General features: G+C 43.0%; 1 protein-coding gene across 7 annotated transcripts in view; it reads left to right on the forward strand.

Annotated features, from left to right (window-relative positions):
- The window catches only part of LOC138265564 (von Willebrand factor A domain-containing protein 5A-like), a 613,576-nt gene that overhangs the window by 560,715 nt on the left and 38,934 nt on the right, over nt 1-13,927 (forward strand). For all 7 annotated transcript variants that reach the window (XR_011199384.1, XM_069213382.1, XM_069213384.1 and 4 more), the window contains one exon: nt 970-1,103. Coding sequence is in view for 6 of the 7 variants with exons in the window: in XM_069213382.1 (XP_069069483.1) it covers nt 970-1,103 (134 nt within the window). In the remaining variant the exon portion in view is untranslated. The remainder of the gene's footprint in view (nt 1-969; nt 1,104-13,927) is intronic.

Below are 13,927 nucleotides of genomic sequence, written 5' to 3' on the forward strand. Positions count from 1 at the left end.
ATACCACTATTGTTTCGGCTGCTCACTGCTGTGTTCATTCATTACTGCATATCCTGGAGTGTACAATCCATTTGCGTGTGTTCCCTATCAGCATTATCTTATTGTTTTATCAAACCTATTCGCTCAAGGGGGTCGCTAACCCGAGGATTTAACCTTGTAACCATATACCTTTAAACAGGATACCGATACTCTTAACTCCATTACCATTAACTCTATTTTCATACTGTCTTTACTTCAATATATATTAGGAACAAACACTTAGGTATGTGTCCCTATTTTGAAGTATTTATTTTTCGAGTTAATAATTGAGAATGTTCTAGTTAGAAGTGTTGCTATCAAAGTTTTGAAGCAATATTAAAATGTAGTGGACTTTGGTGACCCATCTTTGTTATTCATGCTTCTGTACATTCCTTCACATAAACACTGGGTAAAGGGGCTCACCGCCAAATTACATCATCTGGTTTAGGCCTCAACCACAACCCTGTGTGCAGTTACATGATTGATATCATTTTAAGATTTGTTTGATCAATGCCCTAAATAGTGGTTTCTCATCTGCACTCAACTAAAACAAAAACAAAAATAACAAATAAAGTTGTAGTCCTTACGGTGCACTCTCATTGCTGCTCTTTTTCCAGGTCCCAGGTCATTACTTTCATTTTATCACTGGTTTTCTAGCCCCTCCAATACTGTTTTTCTCTCAGTAGCTAAGCAAGCTGCTCCATTTCGATGCTTGACTCTGCAAGTACAGCTAGACTGAACAGTCAAGTTTAACTTCAATCGTCCTACAATAGTGATGGAAAAGGACATGTTTGATGAGTCTGGAGGCCACTGTTTGTTGTTGTTTTATATACCAATTTCAAACTGATAGCTTAATCCGTGCCCCAGTTAGGTTATTGTTAACCTGGTCCTTATAAGGTAAATGTTGGGAAAAGCCACTCTGTTACATTGTTTTCTGTATTTCTCTCTTAGATGAAAAGGAGACTGACTCCGTCTTCAGACTCATCTCCCTTCAGAACGCTGATGGCTCATGGAGTTTAAATTCTGATATAACCAGTGCCCTGGGACTAACTGAAATGGAGCTCAAGGCAAATACACTTGGCAAGGTAACAATAGAAATAGTAATGTATGAAATTTGGAAACTTGGCACAAGTGTATATTACAATTTCATGAAACCTTTTTCCTGCTCATGAGTGTAAGAGAGACTATGTTGTTTGAGAATGAGAGTAACTTCTACAATGGAAATGACCCCATGAACAAAAAAGTGATTTTGTCAAACAATTTCTCATGTGAATGAAAGAATATAAGCCATTTTTTAATAATACTGAGATATAAGACTAACACAGCGAATTTACGACATCACATTTTTCTAGCAAGGTTGGTGCTGGGGGTAGTAGCATCCATGCCCTTCCAAGGGGCCTGTGCCTGTATCTAGGAGGATAAGAGACTTCTCCTTACTCGACACGAGATGTGTGTTGACATGTTTCACTTCACCCTCTGGGTACCTCAGGTGTCTTATAGATTTTCTGAGTTTGGTTACACAATTTAAGTCACTCACAGAGATTGAGCATGTGTTAGCACGTCGGTCCTTAATAAGTAAACTTACAAGGTGATGCATATAGGTCGATGAACCTTTTGATTCGCATAGAGTATCCTAGCTATGATTTGACCAATGTTCTTAGTAATCAATGCATAATATTAATAACTATGAATCAAATCATCAATCAATAGTCAATGAAAGCATGGAGCATCATACCATGACCTTTCAGCCATGAATAACCACACCTCAGTATACGTTTTAGTAATTTTATTTCCCTATTGATTACAATTCTAACACATGAGATTAATTCAAACACAATTCAATTCAAATAAAATCCACCATCAATTTGTTAGAAGACGCCAAAAACATAATCTAATCAAAGCTTGCATCAGAGTACATTCTAAAGCATTAACACAGGTCAATAAAAGAATCAAAGACAAAAAGTCATTCCTGGTCATGAAGTTCAGCAAAACAGTCTGTCAACCATTTATCTCTGTAATCTGTCAACATCATGTAAGGAAACCCTCATCCAACCCAGATTAGCATCAGCATGTGGGGCTTCATGCAAAACAATTTAGAAAACAAGAATTCTGAAAAACATCGAACTAAGATCACTATTTAGACAAGGCAGTGTTACCCATAAAGGAAAAGCACAAAAATGCATTTCAGTCACATTGATTGGTCTGCTTTACGATGTTCTCATCATCCGGCTCGTCAGGTATCAAAAATGTTGCATCTTCTTCTCCAGTCAGTGTCTTAATTGTTTGAGTCCTGGGAAAGTACATATCATGCATGTTAAACATTATTAGTTACATTTCTAGAGACATCATCTCCTGTCTGTCGGTTCTCACAGCAGCTCCAGTTAAGCATTTTATTAAAATAATGAGCAGTTCATTTTGTCAGCATTTTCCATTAGACGTTAAGAAATTCAGCTTTAAGCATGAGGCCTGGCAAGACTAGGCCAAGACACTCGCTAAATTAAGGCCTACAATTATACAAAACATAGATTATAACTCTCAAAATGACATATTACTACATAAATCTAATACGTTTTCAATATTTCATATATATTAATTACTCATTTAGTACAATTCGTAAATACTGGAGGCCATTCTCTGAGGTCACAGTTTCAATTGTGCACATTTATTTTCTACGTTATTCATTTTCCACCAAATTCATTATTCAGAACACATAAACATTCATTAATAATTGCTAATTAAGTCATTTGTGTTAACACATGTGATCACTTTATCATTAATATACAAAACATGATTGTTAATTATGTTTTATAGGTCATCACAGGGAGCGGGATAGTCCCCCCATGACATAAGATAAATACCATTAGGTTACATTAAGAAGAGAAGTATAATTACCCTCTTAGTGAGAACTAGGTACTTTAGGTCCTGATGAAATACCGTACTATCCATAGGGACAGATAAGGCACAAAACATGTTGACCATGATATTTAGAATGTAGATAATCAGTACACCCAATACAAAGTGGAAAGTTAAGGAAATCTTTGCACCAATGGGGAGTTAGGTCATTGTACCTTTTCCCCTTCCTTTTGGTTTTAATCATCACAGAGGTTCCCACAAATACTGTGAATAAAGACCTGGTTTTGGTTCTTATAGTCATTTTTAGTCTCACATCATCCAGTCCTCTTTTCGTTTTCCATTCCTTCCAGCAACTACGATCAAAAGATCTTCAGTAAAAAGCCCCTGCTAGTGCGCCTGGACCTTAGTAAGTAAACTTACAAGGGGATGTGTATAGGTCGATGAACCTTTTGATTCGCATGGAGTATCCTAGCTAGGCTAATGGTAGTCACACTAATGATTAACACGCAATTCAATAAACACTAGTCATCAACTTTAATGAAACAGAAACATAACACCCAATGACCCTCCGGTCATGAATAACGACAACTCACTATACGTTTAGTAGTTTTATTTCCTATTAGTTACAATACTAATTCATGAAAATGAGTTCAACTTTATTCACGTCAGCAAATCCGTATTAATTCATTTCAAGGCGCCAAGAACATAATCTAATCTAAACTTGAATCAGAGTACATTCTAAAGCAGTAGCATAAGTCAGTAATTGAATCAGGGTTGAATAAGTCAACATGAGTAGCAGAGTTCAGCAAATCAGTCCGTAAAACATTTGTCACTGTATATGTCAATGTCCTAGAATAGGAACCTCATCTAACCCAGATTAGCATTAGCATGTGGAACTTCGTGCGCAAACAGTTTAGAACATGAATTTGAAAACATCTAGCTAAAAGAAAAACTATATAAAAAAAAACAACGCATTTGGTACCTAGAAAGAAAAAGCAAAAAAGTTAATTCAGTCACATTGCCTTAGCTACTTATCCACAATATGGATCAGCAACAAAGTCAGTCTTCGTCTTCAGGTCATCAATCGATGAGCATCTCATCAGGCTCTCAAGAGCATGAGTCCAAAGACAGAATCTCAAGTCTCTTCGTTCTCGTAGTGTCTCTCACACTCTCTGGACATTCGCCTAACATCTCAACTCTCCCCTTCTGTCTTGTCATTATATCTAAGTCACCCGGACTATCCCCCAATTCCTAACTGGTCAATTAATCACATGATTTTGCATTATCCAATAGTCCTTGTTTTCCCAATCTATAAATTCTAACATTACACAGTTCCCATGTAGTTGATTGGTTCACTTTATGATGTCCTCATCATCTGACTCGTCAGGTATCGATAATGTTGCATCTTCTTTTCCAGTCAGTGTCTCCATTGTTCAAGTCCTGGGAGAGTAGACTCTGAAGCTTTACACAGTCCTTGATACAAATTTTGATTTTCTCATCTCCTGTACATCGATTCACGCATAAGATTTTAGCTGAGCAGATTTTATTAAACAACGAGTAGTTCATGGTCAGTTCAGCACATCAGCATTTCTACATTGAGCGTTAATATTCGGCTTCTGCACGAAGCCTGGCAAAACTAGGCCACTACTTCAGCTAAGTTAAGCTCTACGATATAATGCAAAACATACGTTATATATTTCAATATGACATATTACTACATTATTTAATACGTTTTTCTATATTTCATACATGTTATTCCTTTTTATTAGTACATTTGTGAATCTTGGTGATCACTCTCCGAGGGCACATTTTCAAACATGCATATTATTTTCCCCTATTAATCAATTTCTACAATTTTCTTTATTCAAAATACATAAACATTCATTAATACTTTTTAATTAATATATTTGATCTAGCAATCCCTCTTCTGATGACTAAATATGTCATCACATTACTTTACCATCAATCATTTTCACAGCTCTGTCTCTTAAGCATTTAGCCTTCTCCTCAAATCTTCCCTATAAATTCTCTCCCTGTTTCATTCTTCCCTCCTCTGATTATTTTAAGATCTTTTCAATTTAATTTTTTGACACAATTTACATGAACCCCATAATCCTAATATGCAAACAATCACAATTAATATTCCCTGTATGATTTTTAATAATACCCCAACCCTCCATGATCAACTTCTCCACCCTCAAAACCACCATACGCAAACATCATCAACTCATCCAAACCACCAAAAGGGCTTACTACAAAGAACGCATAAATAGTAACTCACATAACAGCAAGGAACTCTTTACCATCATCAAAGAGCTCACCAAACCCAAATCCTGCAACATCGGCCCCACTCACACACAAAACCTTTGCAACTCCCTCTCCAACCACTTTCACCTCAGAATTCTAGACATACACAACAGCTTCACACCACCTGCACCCACCATCACCACCACCAACACGACCAACAACACCACACACCCCCACTCCAACCAACTGCACACCTGGGCCCCTACCAATGATGAAGAAACCAAAAAAAACATGAACTCCATCCACTCAGGCTCCCCCACAGACCCCTGCCCCCATCACGTCTTCAACAAGGCCAGCCCAGTCATCGCTCCCCAGCTCCGTGCCGTAATCAACAGCTCCTTCGATGCCGCCACCTTCCCAGACTCCTGGAAGCACGCCGAAGTAACCCCACTTCACAAAAAACCCAAAGCAGACCCGGATGACCTCATGAACTACCGCCCCATTTCTCTTCTCCCCTTCCCTGCCAGGGTCGCTGAGAAGCTAGTGAACGCCCGCCTGTCTCACTTCCTAGAGGAAAACAATGCACTCAACACCTCCCAATCTAGATTCTGCAAGAACCACAGCACTGAGACCGCCCTCATTGCCTGCACTGACGACATCAGAACCAGAGTTGTCAAGGGCGAAACTGTCGCACTCATCCTCCTGGACCTCTCCGCAGCCTTCAACACTTTTTGCCACCAAATCCTCAGAACACACCTTTTCGACGCAGGAATCTGACACAAGGCCCTGGACTGGCTCTCCTCCTTCCTCGCCGAAAGAACCCAGAAACTTCGCCTCCCTCCCTTCCAGTCCCCAGCAACCAAGATCATCTGCGGGGTCCCCCAAGGGTCCTCCCTCAGCCCTACCCTCTTCAACATTTACATGGCCCTGCTCACCAACATCCTGTGCCCTCACGGAATCACCATCATATCTTACGCAGACAACACCCAGCTAGTCATCTTCCTCACCAGGAACCCTACCACCGCCAAGACAAACCTCCATGCCAGACTCCTCGCTACCGCCAAATGGATGACAGCAAGCCACCTCAAACTCAACTCCAGCAAAACCGAAATCATAATCTTTGGCCCTAACAAGACAGTATGGGATGTCTCCTGGTGGCCCACCGCCCTAGGACTCCCCAACACCCTCCACCCATGCACGCAATCTCGGCATCATCTTAGACTCATCTCTCTCCATGGCCCAGCAAATCAACTCTATAACTTCCTCCTGTTTCAACACCCTCCGCATGCTACGAACGACCTTCTAATGGATCCCCATAGAAACTAGGAAGACCGTCACCCATGCACTCATCAGCAGCATACTAGACTACGGAATCGCCCTCTATGCTGGTACCACAGTCAAACATCAGCAGAAACTTCAGCGGATCCAGAACGCAGCTGCACGTCTCATCCTGAACCTCCCACGCCATGAACACATCTCCGCCCACCTCAGATCCCTTCACTGGCTACCCATCAGCAAAAGGATCACTTTCAAAATCCTCATCCACGCCCACAAATCCCTCCACAACACTGGACTAGCCTACCTCAACGAAAGAGTGAACTTCCACACTCCCACTTGTCTCCTCCGCTCTGCTGCATCCTACGCACCACCTCCGGAGGCAGATCCTTCTCCTTCCTTGCCTCCAAGAACTGGAACTCCCTCCCCACCAGCCTACGCAAGACCCAGGACCTCCTGACCTTCAGAAAACACTTCAAGACATGGCTTTTTGAACAATAAATCGTCATCCCTCCTGCTTATCCCCCCTCCCACAGCGCCTTGAGACCCTACCGGGTGAGTAGCGCACTTAATACATTTTTTGATTGATTGATTCCAAATGTTACTAAGCCAATTTCCCACTGAAACAAATCCCTTTCCAACTTTTTCCCAAACACCTGTTTTTTTCAATTCCTTCAAATCCTTACTTGAGTTAGTCAGGTTAGTAAGTAAGTCTCTTATCTCCTTACTATTATTAGGTATATAAGAACAACAATGCCTATAGTTAATCATTTTACAGACTCCGCCGTCCTTCGCTAGAAGGATGTCTAAAGCAAGATGGTTTTGAAGAGTCATAACTCTATCTGCAGACAATTCAGTATCTATCAAGAGTATTGCCCCTGTAAAACTTTTCAACATGCTATGCACAATAGTAGACAACTTTGGAATCTTGATCGAGTTCAGGATGACACCCAGTGAAGGAATCACTGCACCAAATATATCTCCCACAACTGCAGAAGAGGATTTCCTCCTCTGTTGCTTATGATGTAATTCAGTCAATTTTGGAAACTTCTTTAGGTCATCTATCTGATCAATCTTTTTCTAATTTCTCCTTTAATTCTTTTTTCCTATCATCAGAATGCCCTAAAGAGCTTTTCTCCAATGGTGTAAGCAAGCATGTAAGGTTATTTTTATGCACATATGTAGTTCCAAATGTTAGTGTAGGTTCAAAGAATCCTCTAACCAATACTATATTATGACCCTTAGCTACTCTACTCAAATACCCAATAATAGGGATGAACGAAAACACCAGGTCATAATTAGAGTAAAAATACTGTATATACTCTTGATCGTAGAACCTTGTTAGTAGCAGACTACAGCTTATCCCGTATGTTAGTGGAAGACTGTGGTACATAACTCCCTCCTCTACTGATGAAGGAATTTGCGTACACACAAGACAATCCCCTGCATCCATCGTCTCAACATATTCACTCAACAAACGATAGAATACATTAGAAGAAAGCGCTCCATGAGCATTAGTATAGTCATTCAAATACTTCTCATCTAACTTAAACTTCTCTAAAGCTGTTAGTGTAGTAGTTTCAAAAGCAGTAGCATGGATGGCTCCTCTTTCATCAAGAATAGACATACCCACAATCAATACAATGAACAAAATCCCACACATAATCGCCAATCCAAATGCTCATATATTTACAACGCCTAGCATCCCTAAATTGATTTTTTAACTCAGCCATGATCTGTATAGAATCAGAAAACAGAAGTAGTTCTTATAAGGTGCAGCAAAAATAAAAAATAAGGAAACATTTTTTTTTCTCGCAGTTCAGTTTCACATCCAGGAACCCTTTTCCTTTGTCAAAATCGATTAGCAGCTTGTCACATCAGGTTTTCAATGTCAAATGAGGAGTTCAATGTCTCTTCTAGTTTATTTTCAACAGTCTCTTTATTTTATTTCAGATTGGTTCAACAATTCAGATCCTTGTTCACCTTCACGTTACATCAAAGTACTGACTCAGAACCTCTCTAGCAAAACAAAAGGACATAAACTCGTGTTGCCATTCATTAGTAGCTGCATATGCCCATTCAGGACCTGCGTATCGTCGACTTGCTATTCTCTTTCTTTTCAACTTTTGATCACCACTTAGTTCTCCTTCACTCAGTTCTTCTTTTCTCGTAGTATCTACTTCCTCCTCTGTTGTTTCATTTATGACCACTTCCTTTCTTTTCTCTACTTGCGATTCAGGCCAATTATCTCCTTTCTCGATCCTTCTGTCAATATTCTTTTCAGTATTGGACTCTTCTCCTTCTCTTTCTCTATGGTGTTTTCCCTTGATGGACCTGCAACAGGCTCGAGAGGAGTTGGATCACTTTGACTTTGCTCCGTCTCAACTCATTCCCCTTCATGGTCTGGCACTTGCTCTGTATGTTTCTCAGCGCTGGTTGCTTCTGGGAGGACCCCCCGCTGAGCTAGGCTCTCCCGCTGTATCCGTTGAGATTGATTCTTCCGCACCCTCCTGGAATTCTTCACTTTCGTCTTTTACAGGGGTAATAGAACCATCTTCCACAATCTCTTCTTCAATTTCAGGCTCTCTTGGTTCTTTTTCTGGTTCAGGGGCGACAACCTGTTTCACTGTTGTTGAGACCCTCAAAAATGCTTCTTCATGATCCAGTGGGCATGCCACTTTCTTCGTATGACTCACGTGAATCCAGTTTGGGAGCCCTGCACACTTCACAACTGTCGTAGTTGTTAGGACCACCTGGTAAGGCCCTCTACAGCGTGGCTCTAAACATGTTTTGGGAACACGTTTTCGGACAATGACCCAGTCGTCGGCTCTCAGATTGGGCCCTGGATCGTGGATGGGTGGCAGGGTAGTGGCCTCCACCTGCCGAGAGAAAGAGCAAATAACATCAGCCAAGACCCTTGTGTAGGAGGCTGGCCTGGCTTGTAGTGGGTACCAAGGGGTACTTACACCTTGCACCAGGTCCAGGTATCCCTTATTAGTATAGAGTGGTGTCTAGCAGCTTAGGCTGATAGAAAATGTAGCTTAGCAGAGCAGCTTAGGCTGAACTAGGAGATGAGTGAAGCTCCTACAGTACCACTAGTGTCATATGCACAATATCATAAGAAAACACAATACACAGATATACTAAAAATAAAGGTACTTTATTTTTATGACAATATGCCAAAGTATCTCAGTGAGTACCCTCAGTATGAGGATAGCAAATATACACAAGATATATGTACACAATACCAAAATATGCAGTAATAGCAATAGAAAACAGTGCCAACAATGTATAGTCACAATAGAATGCAATGGGGGCACATAGGGATAGGGGCAACACAAACCATATACTCTAGAAGTGGAATGCGAACCACGAATGGACCCCAAACCTATGTGACCTTGTAGAGGGTCGCTGGGACTGTAAGAAAACAGTGAGGGTTAGAAAAATAGCCCACCCCAAGACCCTGAAAAGTGGGTGCAAAGTGCACCTAAGTTCCCCAGAGAGCACAGAAGTCGTGATAGGGGAATTCTGCAAGGAAGACCAACACCAGTAATGCAACAACAATGGATTTCCTGACGAGAGTACCTGTGGAACAAGGGGACCAAGTCCAAGAGTCACGATCAAGTCAGGAGTGGGCAGATGCCCAGGAAATGCCAGCTGTGGGTGCAAAGAAGCTGCCACCGGATGGTAGAAGCTGTGGATTCTGCAAGAACAACAAGGGCTAGAAACTTCCCCTTTGGAGGATGGATGTCCCACGTCGTGAAGAGTCGTGCAGAGGTGTTTCCGTGCAGAAAGACCGCAAACAAGCCTTGCTAGCTGCAAGGGCCGCGGTTAGGGTTTTTGGATGCTGCTGTGGCCCAGGAGCGACCAGGATGTCGCCAATTGCATGAGGAGACAGAGGGGGCGTCCAGCAAGACAAAGAGCCCACTCAGAAGCAACCAGAACCTGCAGAAGTGCCGGAACAGGCACTACGAAGTGGAGTGAACCGGAGCTCACCCGGAGTCACAAAGGAGGGTCCCACGACGCCGAAGGACAACTCAGGAGGTCGTGCACTGCAGGTTAGAGTGCCGGGGACCCAGGCTTGGCTGTGCACAAAGGAAATCCTAGAAGAGTGCACAGGAGCCGGAGCAGCTGCAAAACACGCGGTTCCCAGCAATGCAGTCTAGCGTGGGGAGGCAAGGACTTACCTCCACCAAACTTGGACTGAAGAGTCACTGGACTGTGGGAGTCACTTGGACAGAGTTCCTGAGTTCAAGGGACCTCGATCGTCGTGCTGAGAGGAGACCCAGAGGACCGGTGATGCAGTTCTTTGGTGCCTGCGGTTGCAGGGGGAAGATTCTGTCGACCCACGGGAGATTTCTTCGGAGCTTCTAGTGCAGAGAGGAGGCAGACTACCCCCACAGCATGCACCACCAGGAAAACAGTTGAGAAGGCGGCAGGATCAGCGTTACAAGGTCGCAGTAGTCATCTTTGCTACTTTGTTGCAGTTTTGCAGGCTTCCAGCGCGGTCAGCAGTCGATTCCTTGGCAGAAGGTGAAGAGAGAGATGCAGAGGAACTCTGATGAGCTCTTGCATTCGTTATCTAAAGAATTCCCCAAAGTAGAGACCCTAAATAGCCAGAAAAGGAGGTTTGGCTACCTAGGAGAGAGGATAGGCTAGCAACACCTGGAGGAGCCTATCAGAAGGAGTCTCTGACGTCACCTGCTGGCACTGGCCACTCAGAGCTGTCCAGTGTGCCAGCAGCACCTCTGTTTCCAAGATGGCAGAGGTCTGGAGCACACTGGAGGAGCTCTGGGCACCTCCCAGGGGAGGTGCAGGTCAGGGGAGTGGTCACTCCCCTTTCCTTTGTCCAGTTTCGCGCCAGAGCAGGGCTGGGGGATCCCTGAACCGGTGCAGACTGGCTTATGCAGAGATGGGCACCCTTTGTGCCCATCGAAGCATTTCCAGAGGCTGGGGGAGGCTACTCCTCCCCAGCCCTAACACCTTTTTCCAAAGGGAGAGGGTGTAACACCCTCTCTCTGAGGAAGTCCTTTGTTGTGCCTTCCTGGGCCAAGCCTGGCTGGACCCCAGGAGGGCAGAAACCTGTCTGAGGGGTTGGCAGCAGCAGCAGCTGCAGTGAAACCCCGGGAAAGGTAGTTTGGCAGTACCCAGGTCTGTGCTAAAGACTCGGGGGATCATGGGATTGTCTCCCCAATGCCAGAAAGGCATTGGGGTGACAACTCCATGATCTTAGACATGTTACATGGCCATGTTCGGAGTTACCATTGTGACGCTATACATATGTCGTGACATATGTATAGTGCACGCGTGCAATGGTGTCCCCGCACTCACAAAGTCCGGGGAATTTGCCCTGAACAATGAGGGAGCACCTTGGCTAGTGCCAGGGTGCCCACACACTAAGTAACGTAGCACCCAACCTTTACCAGGTAAAGGTTAGACATATAGGTGACTTATAAGTTACTTAAGTGCAGTGGTAAATGGCTGTGAAATAACGTGGATGTTATTTCACTCAGGCTGCAGTGGCAGGCCTGTGTAAGAATTGTCAGAGCTCCCCATGGGTGGCACAAGAAATGCTGCAGCCCATAGGGATCTCCTGGAACCCCAATACCCTGGGTACCTCAGTACCATATACTAGGGAATTATAAGGGTGTTCCAGTATGCCAATGTGAATTGGTGAAATTGGTCACTAGCCTGTTAATGACAATTTATACAGAGAGAGCATAACCACTGAGGTTCTGGTTAGCAGAGCCTCAGTGAGACAGTTAGGCATCACACAGGGAACACATACATGTAGGTCACAAACTTATGAGCACTGGGGTCCTGGCTAGCAGGGTCCCAGTGACAGATAACAAACATACTGAAAACATAGGGTTTTCACTATGAGCACTGGGTCCTGGCTAGCAGGATCCCAGTGAGACAGTGAAAACACCCTGACATACACTCACAAACAGGCCAAAAGTGGGGGTAACAAGGCTAGAAAGATGCACTTTCTCACACCTTGCAGTTGTCCAACACCATATCATCTGTAATGTTTACAAGTGCATTGGCTGGAACTGCTGGTAGTCTTATTGCTCTGCCCACAAGGATCTCATGGGGCGATAGCCCTGTTTTCCTGTCAGGTGTATTTCTCATCGACATCAACACCAAAGGCAATGCATCTGGCCATTTCAGATTCGTAGCTGCGCACATCTTAGCAATTCTTGATTTCAAGGTACCATTCATCTGTTCCTCTAGTCCTGAGGCCTCAGGACAATAGCTACAATGTAACTTCTGCTCAATGTTTAGTGCTGCACACAAAAGCTTAATCACTTCGTTATTGAAGTGCATTCCCCTATCTGATTCTAAAGAGATCGGAACCCCGAACCGCGGTATCAACTCTCTAAGCAACAGCTTCCCTACTGTGAGGCTGTCATTCCTTCTTGTAGGGTACACTTCAATCCAATGACTAAAAATGCACACAATCACCAATACTTCAGACCTCCGCACGCAGACATCTCAATGAAATCCAGTTGCACTCTGCTGAATGGACCCCATGCTCTTCCAATGTGTCTCAAATTCACCACTGTCCCTTTTCCCACATTTAGTTGTTGACAGATTATACAGCGATGACATACTGCTTCTGCTGCCTGCCTAAATTTAGGATTGAACCAGTCACTTTTGAACAAACGTACCATTGCATCCCTCCCAATGTGTGCCTGACCATGATAATACCTGGCCATTTGTGACAATAAACTATTTGGTAGGACCATTTGACCTTCGGAAATCCATATCCCATCAGGCCTTTGAATACATTTTAATTTGGACCAAAGTCATTTCTCTTCTTTGTCAACATTATTCTGTAGTGTTTTTAACTCTTCTAAAGTGTCGATCCTCCTCAATGCAAAACGTGTACATGTATTATCTTCTGAGATCAGTTCCCACTTGTCTTTGAACGATATACAGTTCAATGCTCAAAACCTTGCGACTTGATCCACATATCCATTTCCCAGTGACACATAATCCTGTGTTTTTAGAGGTGCACTGCATTTCACCACTGAAACTTCTTCAGGCAACTGTATTGCATACAGCAACTCTTTTATTTTGTCGCCATTTCTTACTGGTGTACCAGTAGAGGTCAGAAAACCCCTTTGTGACCACAAATGACCAAAATCATGAACAATCCAAATCCATATTGGCTATCTGTGTAGATAGTGACTCTCAATCTAGCAGATACATGGCATACTCTACTAGGAGCTACCAATTCCACTACCTGTGCAGAATATACCCCTCAAAGCCAAGAAGCTTCTAGAGTAACTGTAATGGTGCACACAGCATATCCTACTCTTAATGTTCCTGTACCATCTCTGATACATGAACCATCAACAAAGACAATTTGGTCATTTTTCTCTAATCTTGTATCTCTGATATCAGGTCTTGGTTTTGTGCACAACTCAGTTACCTCAGGACAATCACGCTCAATGTCTTCTTCTTTTTCAATTTCAAGAGTATCACTCGGAAGTAATGTTGCTGGGTTCAGCACTGTACATCTATCAAT

This window comes from Pleurodeles waltl, chromosome 11, assembly GCF_031143425.1.
Source record: "Pleurodeles waltl isolate 20211129_DDA chromosome 11, aPleWal1.hap1.20221129, whole genome shotgun sequence".
In the NCBI taxonomy this organism is placed as follows: Eukaryota; Metazoa; Chordata; class Amphibia; order Caudata; family Salamandridae; genus Pleurodeles; species Pleurodeles waltl.